At 51.2% G+C, this 21,044-nt stretch overlaps 1 protein-coding gene and 1 long non-coding RNA gene across 7 annotated transcripts in view; both read left to right on the top strand.

The window, feature by feature from the left end:
- The window catches only part of LOC127917632 (puratrophin-1-like), an 85,487-nt gene extending 70,833 nt beyond the window's left edge, over positions 1-14,654 (top strand). The window contains exon 4 of the mRNA XM_052500674.1: positions 13,667-14,654. Coding sequence (XP_052356634.1) covers positions 13,667-14,473 — 807 coding nt within the window. The 3' untranslated portion in view covers positions 14,474-14,654. The remainder of the gene's footprint in view (positions 1-13,666) is intronic.
- A 1,635-nt stretch (positions 14,655-16,289) lies between these two features.
- Positions 16,290-20,658, top strand: LOC127917631 (uncharacterized). Of its 6 annotated transcripts, none has more exons than XR_008097633.1 (5): positions 16,290-16,313; positions 18,822-18,861; positions 19,025-19,064; positions 19,191-19,466; positions 20,576-20,658. It is a non-coding gene; the product is annotated as an uncharacterized LOC127917631 (long non-coding RNA). The 6 variants fall into 6 exon arrangements; XR_008097630.1 differs by lacking the exon at positions 20,576-20,658 and adding an exon at positions 19,841-20,089; XR_008097632.1 differs by lacking the exons at positions 16,290-16,313; positions 18,822-18,861; positions 20,576-20,658 and adding exons at positions 16,649-16,751; positions 19,841-20,089.
- The last annotated feature ends 386 nt before the right edge of the window (positions 20,659-21,044 follow it).

The raw sequence follows: 21,044 nt of genomic DNA, 5'->3' as shown, positions 1-21,044 counted from the left end.
TGAGTCAGACACTTGTCCAATAGACTACATCTCTAAACCTGAGTCAGACACTTGTCCAGTAGACTACATCTCTAAACCTTAGTCAGACACTTATCCAACAGACTACATCTCTAAACCTTAGTCAGACACTTGTCCAACAGACTACATCTCTAAACCTGAGTCAGACACTTGTCCAACAGACTACATCTCTAAACCTGAGTCAGACACTTATCCACTAGACTACATCTCTAAACCTGAGTCAGACACTTGTTCTGTCACCAGTCAGTCAGTATGGGGGCTTCTGTCACCAGTCAGTCAGTATGGAGGCTTCTGTCACCAGTCAGTCAGTCAGTATGGGGGCTTCTGTCACCAGTCAGTCAGTCAGTATGGGGGCTTCTGTCACCAGTCAGTCAGTCAGTATGGGGGCTTCTGTCACCAGTCAGTCAGTATGGAGGCTTCTGTCACCAGTCAGTCAGTCAGTATGGAGGCTTCTGTCACCAGTCAGTCAGTCAGTATGGGGGCTTCTGTCACCAGTCAGTCAGTCAGTCAGTATGGAGGCTTCTGTCACCAGTCAGTCAGTATGAAGGCTTCTGTCACCAGTCAGTCAGTCAGTATGGAGGCTTCTGTCACCAGTCAGTCAGTCAGTCAGTATGGAGGCTTCTGTCACCAGTCAGTCAGTCAGTATGGAGGCTTCTGTCACCAGTCAGTCAGTATGGAGGCTTCTGTCACCAGTCAGTCAGTCATGGAGGGCTTCTGTCACCAGTCAGTCAGTCAGTATGGAGGCTTCTGTCACCAGTCAGTCAGTCAGTATGGGGCTTCTGTCACCAGTCAGTCAGTCAGTATGGAGGCTTCTGTCACCAGTCAGTCAGTATATGGAGGCTTCTGTCACCAGTCAGTCAGTATGTATGGAGGCTTCTGTCACCAGTCAGTCAGTATGTATGGAGGCTTCTGTCACCAGTCAGTCAGTATATGGAGGCTTCTGTCACCAGTCAGTCAGTATGGAGGCTTCTGTCACCAGTCAGTCAGTATGGAGGCTTCTGTCACCAGTCAGTCAGTCAGTCAGTATGGAGGCTTCTGTCACCAGTCAGTCAGTCAGTCAGTATGGAGGCTTCTGTCACCAGTCAGTCAGTCAGTATGGAGGCTTCTGTCACCAGTCAGTCAGTCAGTATGGAGGCTTCTGTCACCAGTCAGTCAGTCAGTCAGTATGGAGGCTTCTGTCACCAGTCAGTCAGTATGGAGGCTTCTGTCACCAGTCAGTCAGTATGGAGGCTTCTGTCACCAGTCAGTCAGTATGGAGGCTTCTGTCACCAGTCAGTCAGTCAGTATGGGGCTTCTGTCACCAGTCAGTCAGTATGGAGGCTTCTGTCACCAGTCAGTCAGTCAGTATGGAGGCTTCTGTCACCAGTCAGTCAGTCAGTATGGGGCTTCTGTCACCAGTCAGTCAGTCAGTCAGTATGGAGGCTTCTGTCACCAGTCAGTCAGTATGAAGGCTTCTGTCACCAGTCAGTCAGTCAGTATGGAGGCTTCTGTCACCAGTCAGTCAGTCAGTCAGTATGGAGGCTTCTGTCACCAGTCAGTCAGTCAGTATGGAGGCTTCTGTCACCAGTCAGTCAGTATGGAGGCTTCTGTCACCAGTCAGTCAGTATGGAGGCTTCTGTCACCAGTCAGTCAGTATGGAGGCTTCTGTCACCAGTCAGTCAGTATGGAGGCTTCTGTCACCAGTCAGTCAGTCAGTCAGTATGGGGGCTTCTGTCACCAGTCAGTCAGTATGGAGGCTTCTGTCACCAGTCAGTCAGTATGGAGGCTTCTGTCACCAGTCAGTCAGTCAGTATGGAGGCTTCTGTCACCAGTCAGTCAGTCAGTATGGAGGCTTCTGTCACCAGTCAGTCAGTATGGTGTCTTCTGTCACCAGTCAGTCAGTCAGTATGGAGGCTTCTGTCACCAGTCAGTCAGTCAGTATGGAGGCTTCTGTCACCAGTCAGTCAGTATGGAGGCTTCTGTCACCAGTCAGTCAGTATGGTGGCTTCTGTCACCAGTCAGTCAGTATGGAGGCTTCTGTCACCAGTCAGTCAGTCAGTATGGAGGCTTCTGTCACCAGTCAGTCAGTATGGAGGCTTCTGTCACCAGTCAGTCAGTATGGAGGCTTCTGTCAACAGTCAGTCAGTCAGTATGGAGGCTTCTGTCACCAGTCAGTCAGTATGGAGGCTTCTGTCACCAGTCAGTCAGTATGGAGGCTTCTGTCACCAGTCAGTCAGTCAGTATGGAGGCTTCTGTCACCAGTCTGTCAGTATGGAGGCTTCTGTCACCAGTCAGTCAGTCAGTATGGAGGCTTCTGTCACCAGTCAGTCAGTCAGTATGGAGGCTTCTGTCACCAGTCAGTCAGTATGGAGGCTTCTGTCACCAGTCTGTCACTCAGTATGGAGGCTTCTGTCACCAGTCAGTCAGTCAGTCAGTCATGGAGGCTTCTGTCACCAGTCAGTCAGTATGGAGGCTTCTGTCACCAGTATGGAGGCAGTCAGTCAGTAGTGGAGGCTTCTGTCACCAGTCAGTCAGTATGGAAGCTTCTGTCACCAGTCAGTCAGTATGGAGGCTTCTGTCACCAGTCAGTCAGTCAGTATGGAGGCTTCTGTCACCAGTCAGTCAGTATGGAGGCTTCTGTCACCAGTCAGTATGGAGGCAGTATGTAATAGGCTTCTGTCACCAGTCAGTCAGTATGGAGGCTTCTGTCACCAGTCAGTCAGTATGGGGCTTCTGTCACCAGTCAGTCAGTATGAGGCTTCTGTCAAGTCAGTCAGTATATGGAGGCTTCTGTCACCAGTCAGTCAGTATGGGGGCTTCTGTCACCAGTCAGTCAGTATGGGGCTTCTGTCAGTCAGTCAGTCAGGTATGGCTTCTGTCACCAGTCAGTCAGTATGAAGGCTTCTGTCACCAGTCAGTCAGTCAGTATGGAGGCTTCTGTCACCAGTCAGTCAGTCAGTAGTATGGAGGCTTCTGTCACCAGTCAGTCAGTATGGTGTCTTCTGTCACCAGTCAGTCAGTCAGTATGGAGGCTTCTGTCACCAGTCAGTCAGTCAATATGGAGGCTTCTGTCACCAGTCAGTCAGTATGGAGGCTTCTGTCACCAGTCAGTCAGTATGGAGTCTTCTGTCACCAGTCAGTCAGTATGGAGGCTTCTGTCACCAGTCAGTCAGTCAGTATGGAGGCTTCTGTCACCAGTCAGTCAGTATGGAGGCTTCTGTCACCAGTCAGTCAGTATGGAGGCTTCTGTCAACCAGTCAGTCAGTCAGTATGGAGGCTTCTGTCACCAGTCAGTCAGTATGGAGGCTTCTGTCACCAGTCAGTCAGTATGGAGGCTTCTGTCACCAGTCAGTCAGTCAGTATGGAGGCTTCTGTCACCAGTCTGTCAGTATGGAGGCTTCTGTCACCAGTCAGTCAGTCAGTATGGAGGCTTCTGTCACCAGTCAGTCAGTCAGTATGGAGGCTTCTGTCACCAGTCAGTCAGTATGGAGGCTTCTGTCACCAGTCTGTCACTCAGTATGGGGCTTCTGTCACCAGTCAGTCAGTCAGTCAGTCAGTGGAGGCTTCTGTCACCAGTCAGTCAGTATGGAGGCTTCTGTAACCAGTCAGTCAGTCAGTCAGTATGGAGGCTTCTGTCACCAGTCAGTCAGTATGGAGGCTTCTGTCACCAGTCAGTCAGTATGGAGGCTTCTGTCACCAGTCAGTCAGTCAGTATGGAGGCTTCTGTCACCAGTCAGTCAGTCAGTATGGAGGCTTCTGTCACCAGTCAGTCAGTATGGAGCTTCTGTCACCAGTCAGTCAGTATGGTTTCTGTCACCAGTCAGTCAGTATGGAGGCTTCACCAACCAGTCAGTCAGTATGGGGCTTCTGTCACCCAGTCAGTCAGTATGGAGGCTTCTGTCACCAGTCAGTCAGTCAGTATGGAGGCTTCTGTCACCAGTCAGTCAGTATGGGGGCTTCTGTCACCAGTCAGTCAGTATGGAGGCTTCTGTCACCAGTCAGTCAGTCAGTATGGAGGCTTCTGTCACCAGTCAGTCAGTATGGAGGCTTCTGTCACCAGTCAGTCAGTCAGTATGGAGGCTTGTGTCACCAGTCAGTCAGTCAGTCAGTATGGGGGCTTCTGTCACCAGTCAGTCAGTCAGTATGGAGGCTTCTGTCACCAGTCAGTCAGTCAGTATGGAGGCTTCTGTCACCAGTCAGTCAGTCAGTATGGGGGCTTCTGTCACCAGTCAGTCAGTATGGAGGCTTCTGTCACCAGTCAGTCAGTATGGAGGCTTCTGTCACCAGTCAGTCAGTATAGAGACTTCTGTCACCAGTCAGTCAGTATGGAGGCTTCTGTCACCAGTCAGTCAGTCAGTCAGTATGGAGGCTTCTGTCACCAGTCAGTCAGTAGTGGAGGCTTCTGTCACCAGTCAGTCAGTATGGAGGCTTCTGTCACCAGTCAGTCAGTCAGTATGGAGGCTTCTGTCACCAGTCAGTCAGTCAGTATGGAGGCTTCTGTCACCAGTCAGTCAGTATGGAGTCTTCTGTCACCAGTCAGTCAGTCAGTATGGAGGCTTCTGTCACCAGTCAGTCAGTCAGTATGGAGGCTTCTGTCTAGTCAGTATGGAGGCTTCTGTCACAGTCAGTCAGTATGGTGTCTTCTGTCACCAGTCAGTCAGTATGGAGGCTTCTGTCACCAGTCAGTCAGTCAATATGGAGGCTTCTGTCACCAGTCAGTCAGTATGGAGGCTTCTGTCACCAGTCAGTCAGTATGGAGGCTTCTGTCACCAGTCAGTCAGTCAGTATGGAGGCTTCTGTCACCAGTCAGTCAGTATGGAGGCTTCTGTCACCAGTCAGTCAGTATGGAGGCTTCTGTCACAGTCAGTCAGTCAGTATGGAGGCTTCTGTCACCAGTCTGTCAGTATGGAGGCTTCTGTCACCAGTCAGTCAGTCAGTATGGAGGCTTCTGTCACCAGTCAGTCAGTCAGTATGGAGGCTTCTGTCACCAGTCAGTCAGTATGGAGGCTTCTGTCACCAGTCTGTCACTCAGTATGGAGCTTCTGTCACCAGTCAGTGTCAGTCAGTCAGTATGGAGGCTTCTGTCACCAGTCAGTCAGTATGGAGGCTTCTGTAACCAGTCAGTCAGTCAGTATGGAGGCTTCTGTCACCAGTCAGTCAGTATGGAGGCTTCTGTCACCAGTCAGTCAGTATGGAGGCTTCTGTCACCAGTCAGTCAGTCAGTATGGAGGCTTCTGTCACCAGTCAGTCAGTCAGTATGGAGGCTCAGTCTATGGAGGCTCTGTCACCAGTCAGTATGGAGGCTTCTGTCCCAGTCAGATATGGAGGCTTCTGTCAAGTCAGTCAGTATGGGGGCTTCTGTCACCAGTCAGTCAGTATGGATCCTCTGTCTGTCAGTCAGTCAGTATGTTCTGTCCCAGTCAGTCAGTCACTCTCTCTGTCTGTGTCTCCCTCTCTTTCTGGACCCCCACTTTCTGTCTCTCTCTGTGTCTCTCTCTCTGTGTCTCTGTCTCTCTCTGATCTCTCTTCTCTAAACTGTCTCTCTCTGTCTCCCTCTCTTCTGTCTGTCTCTCTGACTCCCCTTTGTCTCTGTCTCTCTCTATCTGTCTCTCTCTCTGTCTCTCTCTGTGTCTCTCTCTCTGAGGTCTCTCTTCTGTCTCTCTCTGTGTCTGTGTCTCCTCCCGCTCTCTGCTATTAAATGATAAAGCTGTTGTAAATGTGTTTTTAACAATATTAATAATGATAAAGATGTTTTTTTGCTCCACTGGTTTTGACATATGAATAGTAGAGGAGATCAGTAAACCACTGGGCTCCACTGGTTTTGACATATGAATAGTAGAGGAGATCAGTAAACCACTGGGCTCCACTGGTTTTGACATATGAATAGTAGAGGAGATCAGTAAACCACTGGGCTCCACTGGTTTTGACATATGAATAGTAGAGGAGATCAGTAAACCACTGGGCTCCACTGGTTTTGACATATGAATAGTAGAGAAGATCAGTAAACCACTGGGCTCCACTGGTTTGACATATGAATAGTAGAGGAGATCAGTAAACCACTGGGCTCCACTGGTTTTGACATATGAATAGTAGGTTCAGTAAACCACTGGGCTCCACTGGTTTTGACATATGAATAGTAGAGGAGATCAGTAAACCACTGGGCTCCACTGGTTTTGACATATGAATAGTAGAGGAGATCAGTAAACCACTGGGCTCCACTGGTTTTGACATATGAATAGTAGAGGAGATCAGTAAACCACTGGGCTCCACTGGTTTTGACATATGAATAGTAGAGGAGATCAGTAAACCACTGGGCTCCACTGGTTTTGACATATGAATAGTAGAGGAGATCAGTAAACCACTGGGCTCCACTGGTTTTGACATATGAATAGTAGAGGAGATCAGTAAACCACTGGGCTCCACTGGTTTTGACATATGAATAGTAGAGGATCAGTAAACCACTGGGCTCCACTGGTTTTGACATATGAATAGTAGCTGAAGATCAGTAAACCACTGGGCTCCACTGGTTTTGACATATGAATAGTAGAGAGATCAGTAAACCACTGGGCTCCACTGGTTTTGACATATGAATAGTAGAGGAGATCAGTAAACCACTGGGCTCCACTGGTTTTGACATATGAATAGTAGAGAGATCAGTAAACCACTGGGCTCCACTGGTTTTGACATATTCAGATATTCAGCTGAATAGTAGAGAGGAGATCAGTAAACCACTGGGCTCCACTGGTTTTGACATATGAATAGTAGAGGAGATCAGTAAACCACTGGGCTCCACTGGTTTTGACATATGAATAGTAGAGAAGATCAGTAAACCACTGGGCTCCACTGGTTTTGACATATGAATAGTAGAGGAGATCAGTAAACCACTGGGCTCCACTGGTTTTGACATATGAATAGTAGAGGAGATCAGTAAACCACTGGGCTCCACTGGTTTTGACATATGAATAGTAGAGGAGATCAGTAAACCACTGGGCTCCACTGGTTTTGACATATGAATAGTAGAGGAGATCAGTAAACCACTGGGCTCCACTGGTTTTGACATATGAATAGTAGAGAAGATCAGTAAACCACTGGGCTCCACTGGTTTTGACATATGAATAGTAGAGGAGATCAGTAAACCACTGGGCTCCACTGGTTTTGACATATGAATAGTAGAAGATCAGTAAACCACTGGGCTCCACTGGTTTTGACATATCAATAGTAGAGGAGATCAGTAAACCACTGGGCTCCACTGGTTTTAACATATGAATAGTAGAGGAGATCAGTAAACCACTGGGCTCCACTGGTTTTGACATATGAATAGTAGAGATCAATAAACCACTGGGCTCCACTGGTTTTGACATATGAATAGTATTCTGGGAGATCAATAAGACTGGGCTCCACTGGTTTTGTTATGAATAGTAGAGGAGATCAGTAAACCACTGGGCTCCACTGGTTTTGACATATGAATAGTAGGTAGTTCAATAAACCACTGGGCTCCACTGGTTTTGACATATGAATAGTAGGGATCAGTAAACCACTGGGCTCCACTGGTTTTGACATATGAATAGTAGAGGAGATCAGTAAACCACTGGGCTCCACTGGTTTTGACATAAATAGTAGAGGAGATCAGTAAACCACTGGGCTCCACTGGTTTTGACATATGAATAGTAGTTAAATGGAGATCAGTAAACCACTGGGCTCCACTGGTTTTGACATATGAATAGTAGAGGGATCAGTAAACCACTGGGCTCCACTGGTTTTGACATATGAATAGTAGAGGAGATCAGTAAACCACTGGGCTCCACTGGTTTTGACATATGAATAGTAGAGGAGATCAGTAAACCACTGGGCTCCACTGGTTTTGACATATGAATAGTAGAGCTCAGTAAACCACTGGGCTCCACTGGTTTTGACATATGAATAGTAGAGGAGATCAGTAAACCACTGGGCTCCACTGGTTTTGACATATGAATAGTAGAGGAGATCAGTAAACCACTGGGCTCCACTGGTTTTGACATATGAATAGTAGAGGAGATCAGTAAACCACTGGGCTCCACTGGTTTTGACATATGAATAGTAGAGGAGATCAGTAAACCACTGGGCTCCACTGGTTTTGACATATGAATAGTAGAGGAGATCAGTAAACCACTGGGCTCCACTGGTTTTGACATATGAATAGTAGAGGAGATCAGTAAACCACTGGGCTCCACTGGTTTTGACATATGAATAGTAGAGGAGATCAGTAAACCACTGGGCTCCACTGGTTTTGACATATGAATAGTAGAGGAGATCAGTAAACCACTGGGCTCCACTGGTTTTGACATATGAATAGTAGAGGAGATCAGTAAACCACTGGGCTCCACTGGTTTTGACATATGAATAGTAGAGGAGATCAGTAAACCACTGGGCTCCACTGGTTTTGACATATGAATAGTAGAGGAGATCAGTAAACCACTGGGCTCCACTGGTTTCACATATGAATAGTAGAGGAGATCAGTAAACCACTGGGCTCCACTGGTTTCACATATGAATAGTAGAGGAGATCAGTAAACCACTGGGCTCCACTGGTTTCCCCTTTTCATGACACCGGATTCTGTCTGTGCTGTCACCCATTAGTGACCTCTGACCTCTGACCTGATCAGGGCTATGGTTAGTAGCGTTAGTGTCTCAGTGCTGTGGCCCTCACACCCCCTGCAAGGTCACGCTGAGGTAGTTAGACACACCTCCCTGCAAGGTCACGCTGAGGTAGTTAGACACACCCCCTGCAAGGTCACGCTGAGGTAGTTAAAGACACACCCCCTGCAAGGTCACACTGAGGTAGTTAGAGACACACCCCCTGTAATCCTCACGCTGAGGTAGTTAGACACACCCCCTGCAAGGTCACGCTGAGGCGTTCTGACACACCCCTGCAAGGTCACGCTGAGGTAGTTGACACACCTCCCCATCACATACACCCGGCCAGGGGAGGAGATCTCTGGGAAACTGCACCTAGGGGTCACATAGAAAAGAGAGGAAAGAGAGAGAGACAGAGAGTAGAGAGAGAGAGAGAGAGAGAGAGACAGTGGGAGAGAGACAGAGAGACCGAAAGAGAGAGAGAGCGGGAGAAAGAGAGAGGAGAACCCTGAGAGAAAAGAGAGAGAAAGAGACAGGAGAGAGAGTGAGTGTGTGTTCTCTGTCAGCAGGGTCAGTTGTTCAGAGGAAGAGAGGAATTTCTAGAGGGCTGTTGGAATGTCCAGGGGCCCGGGTGGCCTCTCTCGGCATCAGGTCTCCCCTAAGCGATTATCTCTCTCTTTCTCTCTCCCTCTGGGGTCACAGCAGTGAGTGTTTGATCTTGCCTTAACCTCCTGTCAGACCCTAGCCAGCGTCTATACACTGAGACCAGTAACCAGCAAGAGCTCAGACACCCCAAGATGGTCTGCGTTCCAAATGGCCTCGTTCCCTACATAGTGCACTACTTTTGACCAGATGCCAATGGGGGCTCCCTGTCCACCCTATTGGACCTGGTTAAAAAGTAGTGCACTATTTCTAGGGTGCCATTCATCTCACCTGTTTTTGCTTTAGAGAGTGTTGAATAGATTGATTCAACAGAGACTTGATTTACAATTGAAAGACCCCCAATATGCCTGGCTCAGAGGATCCTCTTCTGCTAGAGACTGTTCTCCCCCAGTCAGATATTCAGCTGAAAGACCCCCAATATGTCTGGTTCAGAGAATCCTCTTCTGCTAGAGACTGTTCTCCCCCAGTCAGATATTCAGCTGAAAGACCCCCAATATGCCTGGTTCAGAGGATCCTCTTCTGCTAGAGACTGTTCTCCCCCAGTCAGATATTCAGCTGAAAGACCCCCCAATATGTCTGGTTCAGAGGATCCTCTTCTGCTAGAGACTGTTCTCCCAGTCAGATATTAAGCTGTAGTTGGTCCTGTATCAATGTCCTGGTCTGGTCATTCACACAGTCTATAGACAGTCTTCTGTTGGTCCATGAACCCTCAACATGTTGATGGTACTGAGAGATGGATTCTGGGTAGTTAAATGAGATGGATTCTGGTTAGTTAAATGAGATGGATTCTGGGTAGTTAAATGAGATGGATTCTGGGTAGTTAAATGAGATGGATTCTGGGTCTGTTAAATTAGATGGATTCTGGGTAGTTAAATGAGATGGATTCTGGGTAGTTAAATGAGATGGATTCTGGGTAGTTAAATTAGATGGATTCTGGTTAGTTAAATGAGATGGATTCTGGGTAGTTAAATGAGATGGATTCTGGGTAGTTAAATTATATGGATTCTGGGTAGTTAAATGAGATGGATTCTGGGTAGTTAAATGAGATGGATTCTGGGTAGTTAAATGAGATGGATTCTGGGTAGTTAAATGAGATGGATTCTGGGTAGTTAAATTAGATGGATTCTGGGTAGTTAAATGAGATGGATTCTGGGTAGTTAAATTAGATGGATTCTGGGTAGTTAAATGAGATGGATTCTGGGTAGTTAAATGAGATGGATTCTGGGTAGTTAAATGATATGGATTCTGGGTAGTTAAATGGGATGGATTCTGGGTAGTTAAATGGGATGGATTCTGGGTAGTTAAATTAGATGGATTCTGGGTAGTTAAATTAGATGGATTCTGGTTAGTTAAATTAGATGGATTCTGGGTAGTTAAATGGGATGGATTCTGGGTAGTTAAATGAGATGGATTCTGGGTAGTTAAATGAGATGGAATCTGGTTAGTTAAATTAGATGGATTCTGGGTAGTTAAATGAGATGGATTCTGGGTAGTTAAATGAGATGGATTCTGGGTAGTTAAATGAGCTGTTAACTTGTCAAGACTCAGCATGTCTTTCTCATCAAGCGTGACAGAGGCCTTTGACAGCTTGTTAGAGCTCATTGAGGCCTGTGTGAGTGTGTGTGTGTACAGGTGTGTGTGTGTGTGTGTGTGTGTGTGTGTGTGTGTGTGTGTGTGTGTGCCTGTGTGTGTGTGTGTGTGTGTGTGTGTGTGTGTGTGTGTGTGTGTGTGTGTAGACAGGGGGTCTTGACTGGTCAGACCTCCCAGCTCCTCCACACATGTGGAGGGCTTCTTCTTCTTGTTTACAGAGCGGAGAGGGCTTCTCTCTGACCCCTCACCTCTTCATACCTCTCTTTCTGTCCACCATCCTCACCCTGAGAGGAGAGGAGTCTGTCTCTGTCCTGGCCTGAGGAGAGTTGAGGTCATCCTCACCCTGAGAGGAGAGAGAGTCTGTCTCTGTCCACCATCCTCACCCTGAGAGGAGAGAGTCTGTCTCTGTCCATCATCCTCACCCTGAGAGGAGAGGAGTCTGTCTCTGTCCATCATCCACACCCTGAGAGGAGTCTGTCTCTGTCCACCATCCTCACCCTGAGAGGAGAGGAGTCTGTCTCTGTCCATCATCCTCACCCTGAGAGGAGTCTGTCTCTGTCCATCATCCTCACCCTGAGAGGAGAGGAGTCTGTCTCTGTCCATCATCCTCACCCACCCCTGAGAGGAGTCTGTCTCTGTCCACCATCCTCACCCTGAGAGGAGTCTGTCTCTGTCCATCATCCTCACCCTGAGAAGAGGGAGTCTGTCTCTGTCCACCATCCTCACCCTGAGAGGAGAGGTCTGTCTCTGTCCACCATCCTCACCCTGAGAGGAGAGGAGTCTGTCTCTGTCCACCATCCTCACCCTGAGAGGAGAGGAGTCTGTCTCTGTCCATCATCTGTCACCATCCTCACCCTGAGAGGAGAGAGAGTCTGTCTCTGTCCACCATCCTCACCCTGAGAGGAGAGGAGTCTGTCTCTGTCCACCATCCTCACCCTGAGAGGAGAGGAGTCTGTCTCTGTCCACCATCCTCACCCTGAGAGGAGAGGAGTCTGTCTCTGTCCCTGACCATCCTCACCCTGAGAGGAGAGGAGTCTTTCAGTCTGTGTGTCAGTTCAGTCTCTTTAAAGAGTTCCTCGTCTCCTCTCTTCGTCTGAGGCCTGTCCTCGTCTCCTGTCTAGTACACGTGTGAAGACCAGGCCCATTGTGACTAGAGCCACTGAGCTGTGTTGAGGTGACTAGTATGGGCCTGAGGCCTGTTGAGGTGACTAGTATGGGCCTGAGGCCTGTTGAGGTGACTAGTATGGGCCTGAGGCCTGTTGAGGTGACTAGTATGGGCCTGAGGCCTGTTGAGGTGACTAGTACGGGCCTGAGGCCTGTTGAGGTGACTAGTACGGGCCTGAGGCCTGTTGAGGTGACTAGTACGGGCCTGAGGCCTGTTGAAGTGACTAGTATGGGCCTGAGGCCTGTTGAGGTGACTAGTATGGGCCTGAGGCCTGTTGAGGTGACTAGTATGGGCCTGAGGCCTGTTGAGGTGACTAGTACAGGCCTGAGGCCTGTTGAGGTGACTAGTATGGGGGCCTGAGGCCTGTTGAGGTGACTAGTACAGGCCTGAGGCCTGTTGAGGTGACTAGTCTCCTGAGGCCTGTTGAGGTGACTGGCTCTCTCTCTCTCTCTCTCTGTCTCTCTCTCTCTCTCTCTCTCTCTCTCTCTCTCTCTCTCTCTCTCTCTCTCTCTCTCTCTCTCTCTCTCTCTCTCTCTCTCTCTCTCTTTCTCTCTCTCTCTCCCTCCCTCTCTCCCTCCCTCCTCCTCCCTCTCTCTCTCTCTCCTCCCCCCCTCTCTCCCCCCTCTCCCTCCCTCCCTCCCCCTTAGTTTAACACACTGACTGTAATTATCTAGATATGAGTGTCTGCTAAATGACCAACATGTGAAATGTATCAGAAGACTGGCTTGTTGTTCCTTCTCTCTCCAGGCGTATCAGTTTGGAACATTCAAGACAACTACTGATTAACTCTTTCCTCTCTCTCTCCTCTCTCCTTCTCTCTCTCCTCTTTCCTCCTCTCTCCTTCTCTCTCCTTCTCTTGCTCCTCTCTCTCTCTCTCTCCTCTCTCTCCTCTTTCCTCCTCTCTCTCCTCTCTCCTTCTCTCTCCTTCTCTCTCCTCTCTCCTCTCTCTCCTCTTTCCTCCTCTCTCCCTCTCTCCTCTCTCCTCTCTCTCCTCTTTCCTCCTCTCTCTCCTCTCTCCTCCTCTCTCCTCTCTCCTCTCTCTCTCTCTCCTCTCTCTCTCTCTCTCCTCTTCTCTCTCTCTCCTCCTCTCTCCTTCTCTCTCCTCTCTCCTTCTCTCCTTCTCTCTCCTCTCTCCTTCTCTCCTCTTTCCTCCTCTCTCCTTCTCTCTCTCCTCTTTCCTCCTCTCTCCTCTCTCCTTCTCTCTCTCCTCTTTCCTCCTCTCTCCTCTCTCCTTCTCTCTCCTCTTTCCTCCTCTCTCCTTCTCTCTCCTCTCTCCTTCTCTCTCTCCTCTTTCCTCCTCTCTCCTTCTCTCTCCTCTCTCCTTCTCTCCTATTTCCTCCTCTCTCCTTCTCTTTCTCCTCTCTCTCCTCTTTCCTCTCTCTCCTCTTTCCTCCTCTCTCCTTCTCTTTCTCCTCTCTCCTCTCTCTCCTATTTCCTCCTCTCTCCTTCTCTTTCTCCTCTCTCTCCTCTTTCCTTCTCTCTCCTCTCCTCTCTCCTTCTCTCTCCTCTCTCCTCTCTCTCCTATTTCCTCCTCTCTCCTTCTCTTTCTCCTCTCTCTCCTCTTTCCTTCTCTCTCCTTCTCTCCTTCTCTCCTTCTCTCTCCTCTCTCCTCCTCTCTCCTCTCTTCTCTCTCTCCAGGCGTATGAGTGGGCGTTAGAGGGGATGCGTCACCTGGCCAGCATCAACATGGAGGACTGCACGGTGCCCGACAAGAGCCAGGGGGTGATCAGCTGTCTGGAGGGGTACCGCCGGGAGCACCCCCCGATCCCCGACCCCCGCTTCCAGGAGATGAAGGAGCTGGCTGGGGAGATGAAGAGCGAGCAGGGCCTCAAACAGTGGAAGTTTGCCTGGTCCAAGTGCCAGGAGACCAAGCAGATGTTTGAGAAGAAGCTGGAGGTCGCTCTGAGGACGAGGCGAGCCCTGCCCACGGGAGAGTCACCCGCGTCGGGTGCAGGGAAGGACGGCGGGGTAGGGGACGCCACCCCCAGACGTTACTCTGACGTTAACAACGACGTGGGACAGGAGAGGAGCCGCAGTGTGTCACACGCCTGTAGAAAGGCCTTTAGTGGGGTGTGGGGGGTCAGAGAGAGGCTGTCATCCACCTCCAGCTCTGCCTCAGCTCAGTCGTCCTGCAGCCTCAGACAGGAGACACCCCTAACCTCCTCTCCCTACGGTCTGGTGCACAGGCTCCCCCTCACCCCCCTCTCCACCCAGCTCCTCACCCGTAGCACCTCCTCCGAGGAGTCGTCCCACGGGGTTCGTATTGAAGCGCAGGGCCGTAGCTCCTCCTGCTCCTTCTCCCCCTCCCTGACCCCCTGGAGCCGAGCTCCGCCCCTAACCCTGCTCGCCGACCCCCGCTCCGCAAGACCCAGAGCTTCGACTGCCAGAGCCCCGCCCCCGCCTCCCCTGACTCCTCCCGCTATGGGTCCTGTCAGCGTACGCTGAGCGAGCCGGCGCGGCGCGGCAACACTGGGGTGTTTATTAAAGGCCTGGAGGTCAGTAGTAGGGAGGTGGCTGAGCGACCCTACTCCCCCAGAATGACGCCTCCTGGCTGGGCAGCGGGAGAGGCACTGAGGACCCCCTCCATCAGCACTACCAGTAGTCCTGTACCAGAGACCCGCGCCAAGGGCAGGTGGGTACCTGGCTAGTCAGGCTACCACACACACACACACACACACACACACACACACACACACACACACAGAACGAGCTTGTCTGTCTGTCTGTCTGTCTGTCTGTCTGTCTGTCTGTCTGTCTGTCTGTCTGTCTGTCTGTCTGTCTGTCTGTCTGTCTCTGTCTGTCTGTCTGTCTCTGTCTGTCTGTCTCTGTCTGTCTGTCTGTCTCTGTCTGTCTGTCTGTCTCTGTCTGTCTGTCTCTGTCTGTCTCTGTCTGTCTCTGTCTGTCTGTCTGTCTGTCATGTTTCCCAGTGTAGTGTTACAGGGACAGATGGGTTTTAGTCCAGCTACCACTACTCTACTGTGTGCGTATGCATGTGTGTGTGTGTGTGTTTAAAAGGCTCTGTGTGTGGCTGTCACCAGAGAACCTATCACACTGTTCACAGACCCCAACCCCACACTGAGTGGTACAGAACCCCCTGAACTGACACACTTGAGGGAGGGAGGGAGGGAGAGAGAGAGGGAGGTGGACTGAGGGAGAGAAGGAGGGAGGGAGGGAGTTGAACTGATGGAGAGAAGGAGGGAGGGAGGGAGGGAGGGATAGAGAGAGAGAGGGAGGGAGTTGAACTGAGGGAGAGAAGGAGAGAGAGAGAGAGAGAGAGAGAGAGAGAGAGAGGGAGAGAGGGAGGTGAACTGATGGAGAGAAGGAGGGAGGGAGGTGAACTGATGGAGAGAGAGAGGGACTGAGGACCACTAGGACATGTTGAGACAGGTAGCTGGGGACTGAGGACCACTGACATGTTGAGACAGGTAGCTGGGGACTGAGGACCACTAGGGCATGTTGAGACAGGTAGCTGGGGACTGAGGACCACTAGGACATGTTGAGACAGGTAGCTAGGGACTGAGGACCATTAGGACATGTTGAGACAGGTAGCTGGGGACTGAGGACCATTAGGACATGTTGAGACAGGTAGCTGGGGACTGAGGACCATTAGGACATGTTGAGACAGGTAGCTGGGGACTGAGGACCACTAGGGACCACTAGGACATGTTGAGACAGGTAGCTGGGGACTGAGGACCATTAGGACATGTTGAGACAGGTAGCTGGGGACTGAGGACCACTAGGACATTAGGACATGTTGAGACAGGTAGCTGGGGACTGAGGACCACTAGGACATGTTGAGACAGGTAGCTGGGGCCTGAGGACCACTAGGACATGTTGAGACAGGTAGCTGGGGACTGAGGACCATTAGGACATGTTGAGACAGGTAGCTGGGGACTGAGGACCACTGACATGTTGAGACAGGTAGCTGGGGACTGAGGACCACTAGGACATGTTGAGACAGATAGCTGGGGACTGAGGACCACTGACATGTTGAGACAGATAGCTGGGGACTGAGGACCAGTAGGACATGTTGAGACAGGTAGCTGGGGACTGAGGACCACTAGGACATGTTGAGACAGGTAGCTGGGGACTGAGGACCACTGGGACATGTTGAGACAGCTAGCTGGGGACTGAGGACCACTAGGACATGTTGAGACAGGTAGCTGGGGACTGAGGACCACTGACATGTTGAGACAGGTAGCTGGGGACTGAGGACCATGAGGACATGTTGAGACAGGTAGACAGGTAGCTGGGGACTGAGGACCATTAGGACATATTGAGACAGGTAGCTGGGGACTGAGGACCATTAGGACATGTTGAGACAGGTAGCTGGGGACTGAGGACCATTAGGACATGTTGAGACAGGTAGCTGGGGACTGAGGACCACTGACATGTTGAGACAGGTAGCTGGGGACTGAGGACCACTAGGACATGTTGAGACAGGTAGCTGGGGACTGAGGACCACTAGGACATGTTGAGACAGGTAGCTGGGGACTGAGGACCACTAGGACATGTTGAGACAGGTAGCTGGGGACTGAGGACCACTAGGACATGTTGAGACAGGTAGCTGGGGACTGAGGACCAGTAGGACATGTTGAGACAGGTAGCTGGGGACTGAGGACCACTAGGACATGTTGAGACAGGTAGCTGGGGACTGAGGACCACTAGGACATGTTGAGACAGGTAGCTGGGGACTGAGGACCACTAGGACATATTGAGACAGGTAGCTGGGGACTGAGGACCACTGAGGAGACATGTTGAGACAGGTAGCTGGGGACTGAGGACCACTAGGACATGTTGAGACAGGTAGCTGGGGACTGAGGACCACTAGGACATGTTGAGACAGGTAGCTGGGGACTGAGGACCACTAGGACATGTTGAGACAGGTAGCTGGGGACTGAGGACCACTAGGACATGTTGAGACAGGTAGCTGGGGACTGAGGACCACTAGGACATGTTGAGACAGGTAGCTGGGGACTGAGGACCACTAGGACATGTTGAGACAGGTAGCTGGGGACTGAGGACCATTAGGACATGTTGAGACAGGTAGCTGGGGACTGAGGACCATTAGGACATGTTGAGACAGGTAGCTGGGGACTGAGGACCATTAGGACATGTTGAGACAGGTAGCTGGGGACTGAGGACCACTAGGACATGTTGAGACAGGTAGCTGGGGACTGAGGACCACTAGGACATGTTGAGACAGGTAGCTGGGGACTGAGGACCACTAGGACATGTTGAGACAGGTAGCAGGTAGCTGGGGACTGAGGACCACTAGGACATGTTGAGACAGGTAGCTGGGGACTGAGGACCAGTAGGACATGTTGAGACAGGTAGCTGGGGACTGAGGACCACTAGGACATGTTGAGACAGGTAGCTGGGGACTGAGGACCACTGAGGACATGTTGAGACAGGTAGCTGGGGACTGAGGACCACTAGGACATGTTGAGACAGGTAGCTGGGGACTGAGGACCATTAGGACATGTTGAGACAGGTAGCTGGGGACTGAGGACCACTAGGACATGTTGAGACAGGTAGCTGGGGACTGAGGACCACTAGGACATGTTGAGACAGGTAGCTGGGGACTGAGGACCACTGGACATGTTGAGACAGGTAGCTGGGGACTGAGGACCACTAGGACATGTTGAGACAGGTAGCTGGGGACTGAGGACCACTAGGACATGTTGAGACAGGTAGCTGGGGACTGAGGACCATTAGGACATGTTGAGACAGGTAGCTGGGGACTGAGGACCACTAGGACATGTTGAGACAGGTAGCTGGGGACTGAGGACCATTAGGACATGTTGAGACAGGTAGCTGGGGACTGAGGACCATTAGGACATGTTGAGACAGGTAGCTGGGGACTGAGGACCACTAGGACATGTTGAGACAGGTAGCTGGGGACTGAGGACCACTAGGACATGTTGAGACAGGTAGCTGGGGACTGAGGACCATTAGGACATGTTGAGACAGGTAGCTGGGGACTGAGGACCACTGACATGTTGAGACAGGTAGCTGGGGACTGAGGACCACTGACATGTTGAGACAGGTAGCTGGGGACTGAGGACCATTAGGACATGTTGAGACAGGTAGCTGGGGACTGAGGACCACTAGGACATGTTGAGACAGGTAGCTGGGGACTGAGAACCACTAGGACATGTTGAGACAGGTAGCTGGGGACTGAGGACCACTAGGACATGTTGAGACAGGTAGCTGGGGACTGAGGACCAGTAGGACATGTTGAGACAGGTAGCTGGGGACTGAGGACCACTAGGACATGTTGAGACAGGTAGCTGGGGACTGAGGACCACTAGGACATGTTGAGACAGGTAGCTGGGGACTGAGGACCACTAGGACATGTTGAGACAGGTAGCTGGGGACTGAGGACCACTAGGACATGTTGAGACAGGTAGCTGGGGACTGAGGACCATTAGGACATGTTGAGACAGGTAGCTGGGGACTGAGGACCACTGACATGTTGAGACAGGTAGCTGGGGACTGAGGACCACTAGGACATGTTGAGACAGGTAGCTGGGGACTGAGGACCACTAGGACATGTTGAGACAGGTAGCTGGGGACTGAGGACCACTAGGACATGTTGAGACAGGTAGCTGGGGACTGAGGACCACTAGGACATGTTGAGACAGGTAGCTGGGGACTGAGGACCATTAGGACATGTTGAGACAGGTAGCTGGGGACTGAGGACCATTAGGACATGTTGAGACAGGTAGCTGGGGACTGAGGACAGGTAGCACTGAGGACCACTGTTGAGACAGAGGACATGTTGAGACAGGTAGCTGGGGACTGAGGACCACTAGGGCATGTTGAGACAGGTAGCTGGGGACTGAGGACCACTAGGACATGTTGAGACAGGTAGCTGGGGACTGACTGAGGACCACTGAGGACATGTTGAGACAGGTAGCTGGGGACTGAGGACCATTAGGACATGTTGAGACAGGTAGCTGGGGACTGAGGACCACTGACATGTTGAGACAGGTAGCTGGGGACTGAGGACCATTAGGACATGTTGAGACAGGTAGCTGGGGACTGAGGACCACTAGGACATGTTGAGACAGGTAGCTGGGGACTGAGGACCACTGACATGTTGACCAGGTAGCTGGGGACTGAGGACCACTAGGACATGTTGGACATGTTGAGACAGGTAGCTGGGGACTGAGGACCACTGACATGTTGAGACAGGTAGCTGGGGACTGAGGACCACTAGGACATGTTGAGACAGGTAGCTGGGGACTGAGGACCACTAGGACATGTTGAGACAGGTAGCTGGGGACTGAGGACCACTGGGACATGTTGAGACAGGTAGCTGGGGACTGAGGACCACTAGGACATGTTGAGACAGGTAGCTGGGGACTGAGGACCACTGACATGTTGAGACAGGTAGCTGGGGACTGAGGACCACTAGGACATGTTGAGACAGGTAGCTGGGGACTGAGGACCATTAGGACATGTTGAGACAGGTAGCTGGGGACTGAGGACCACTGACATGTTGAGACAGGTAGCTGGGGACTGAGGACCAGGTAGCTAGGACATGTTGAGACAGGTAGCTGGGGACTGAGGACCACTAGGACATGTTGAGACAGGTAGCTGGGGACTGAGGACCACTAGGACATGTTGAGACAGGTAGCTGGGGACTGAGGACCACTAGGACATGTTGAGACAGGTAGCTGGGGACTGAGGACCACTGACATGTTGAGACAGGTAGCTGAGACAGGTAGCTGGGGACTGAGGACCATTAGGACATGTTGAGACAGGTAGCTGGGGACTGAGGACCATTAGGACATGTTGAGACAGGTAGCTGGGGACTGAGGACCACTGACATGTTGAGACAGGTAGCTGGGGACTGAGGACCACTAGGACATGTTGAGACAGGTAGCTGGGGACTGAGGACCACTAGGACATGTTGAGACAGGTAGCTGGGGACTGAGGACCACTAGGACATGTTGAGACAGGTAGCTGGGGACTGAGGACCACTAGGACATGTTGAGACAGGTAGCTGGGGACTGAGGACCACTAGGACATGTTGAGACAGGTAGCTGGGGACTGAGGACCACTAGGACATGTTGAGACAGGAGACAGGTAGCTGGGGACTGAGGACCACTAGGACATGTTGAGACAGGTAGCTGGGGACTGAGGACCACTAGGACATGTTGAGACAGGTAGCTGGGGACCACTGACATGGACCACTGAGGACATGTGTGAGACAGGTAGCTGGGGACTGAGGACCACTAGGACATGTTGAGACAGGTAGCTGGGGACTGAGGACCACTAGGACATGTAGGACATAGCTTGAGACAGGTAGCTGTTGAGACAGACTGAGGACCACTAGGACATGTTGAGACAGGTAGCTGGGGACTGAGGACCACTAGGACATGTTGAGACAGGTAGCTGGGGACTGAGGACCACTAGGACATGTTGAGACAGGTAGCTGGGGACTGAGGACCACTAGGACATGTTGAGACAGGTAGCTGGGGACTGAGGACCATTGAGTTGAGACCACTGAGGACCACTTAGGACATGTTGAGACAGGTAGCTGGGGACTGAGGACCACTGACATGTTGAGACAGGTAGCTGGGGACTGAGGACCACTAGGACATGTTGAGACAGGTAGCTGGGGACTGAGGACCACTAGGACATAGCTTGAGACAGGTAGCTGGGGACTGAGGACCACTAGGACATGTTGAGACAGGTAGCTGGGGACTGAGGACCACTAGGACATGTTGAGACAGGTAGCTGGGGACTGAGGACCACTAGGACATGTTGAGACAGGTAGCTGGGGACTGAGGACCACTAGGACATGTTGAGACAGGTAGCTGGGGACTGAGGACCAGGTTGAGACAGGTAGCTGGGGACTGAGGACCACTAGGACATGTTGAGACAGGTAGCTGGGGACTGAGGACCACTAGGACATGTTGAGACAGGTAGCTGGGGACTGAGGACCACTAGTTGACATGTTGAGACAGGTAGCAGGTAGGGGACTGAGGACCACTAGGACATG

Source organism: Oncorhynchus keta, unplaced genomic scaffold, assembly GCF_023373465.1.
Source record: "Oncorhynchus keta strain PuntledgeMale-10-30-2019 unplaced genomic scaffold, Oket_V2 Un_contig_1184_pilon_pilon, whole genome shotgun sequence".
Classification (NCBI taxonomy): Eukaryota; Metazoa; Chordata; class Actinopteri; order Salmoniformes; family Salmonidae; genus Oncorhynchus; species Oncorhynchus keta.
Note: the sequence above shows the minus strand (reverse complement) of the source record. Positions and strands in the feature narration are given on the sequence as shown.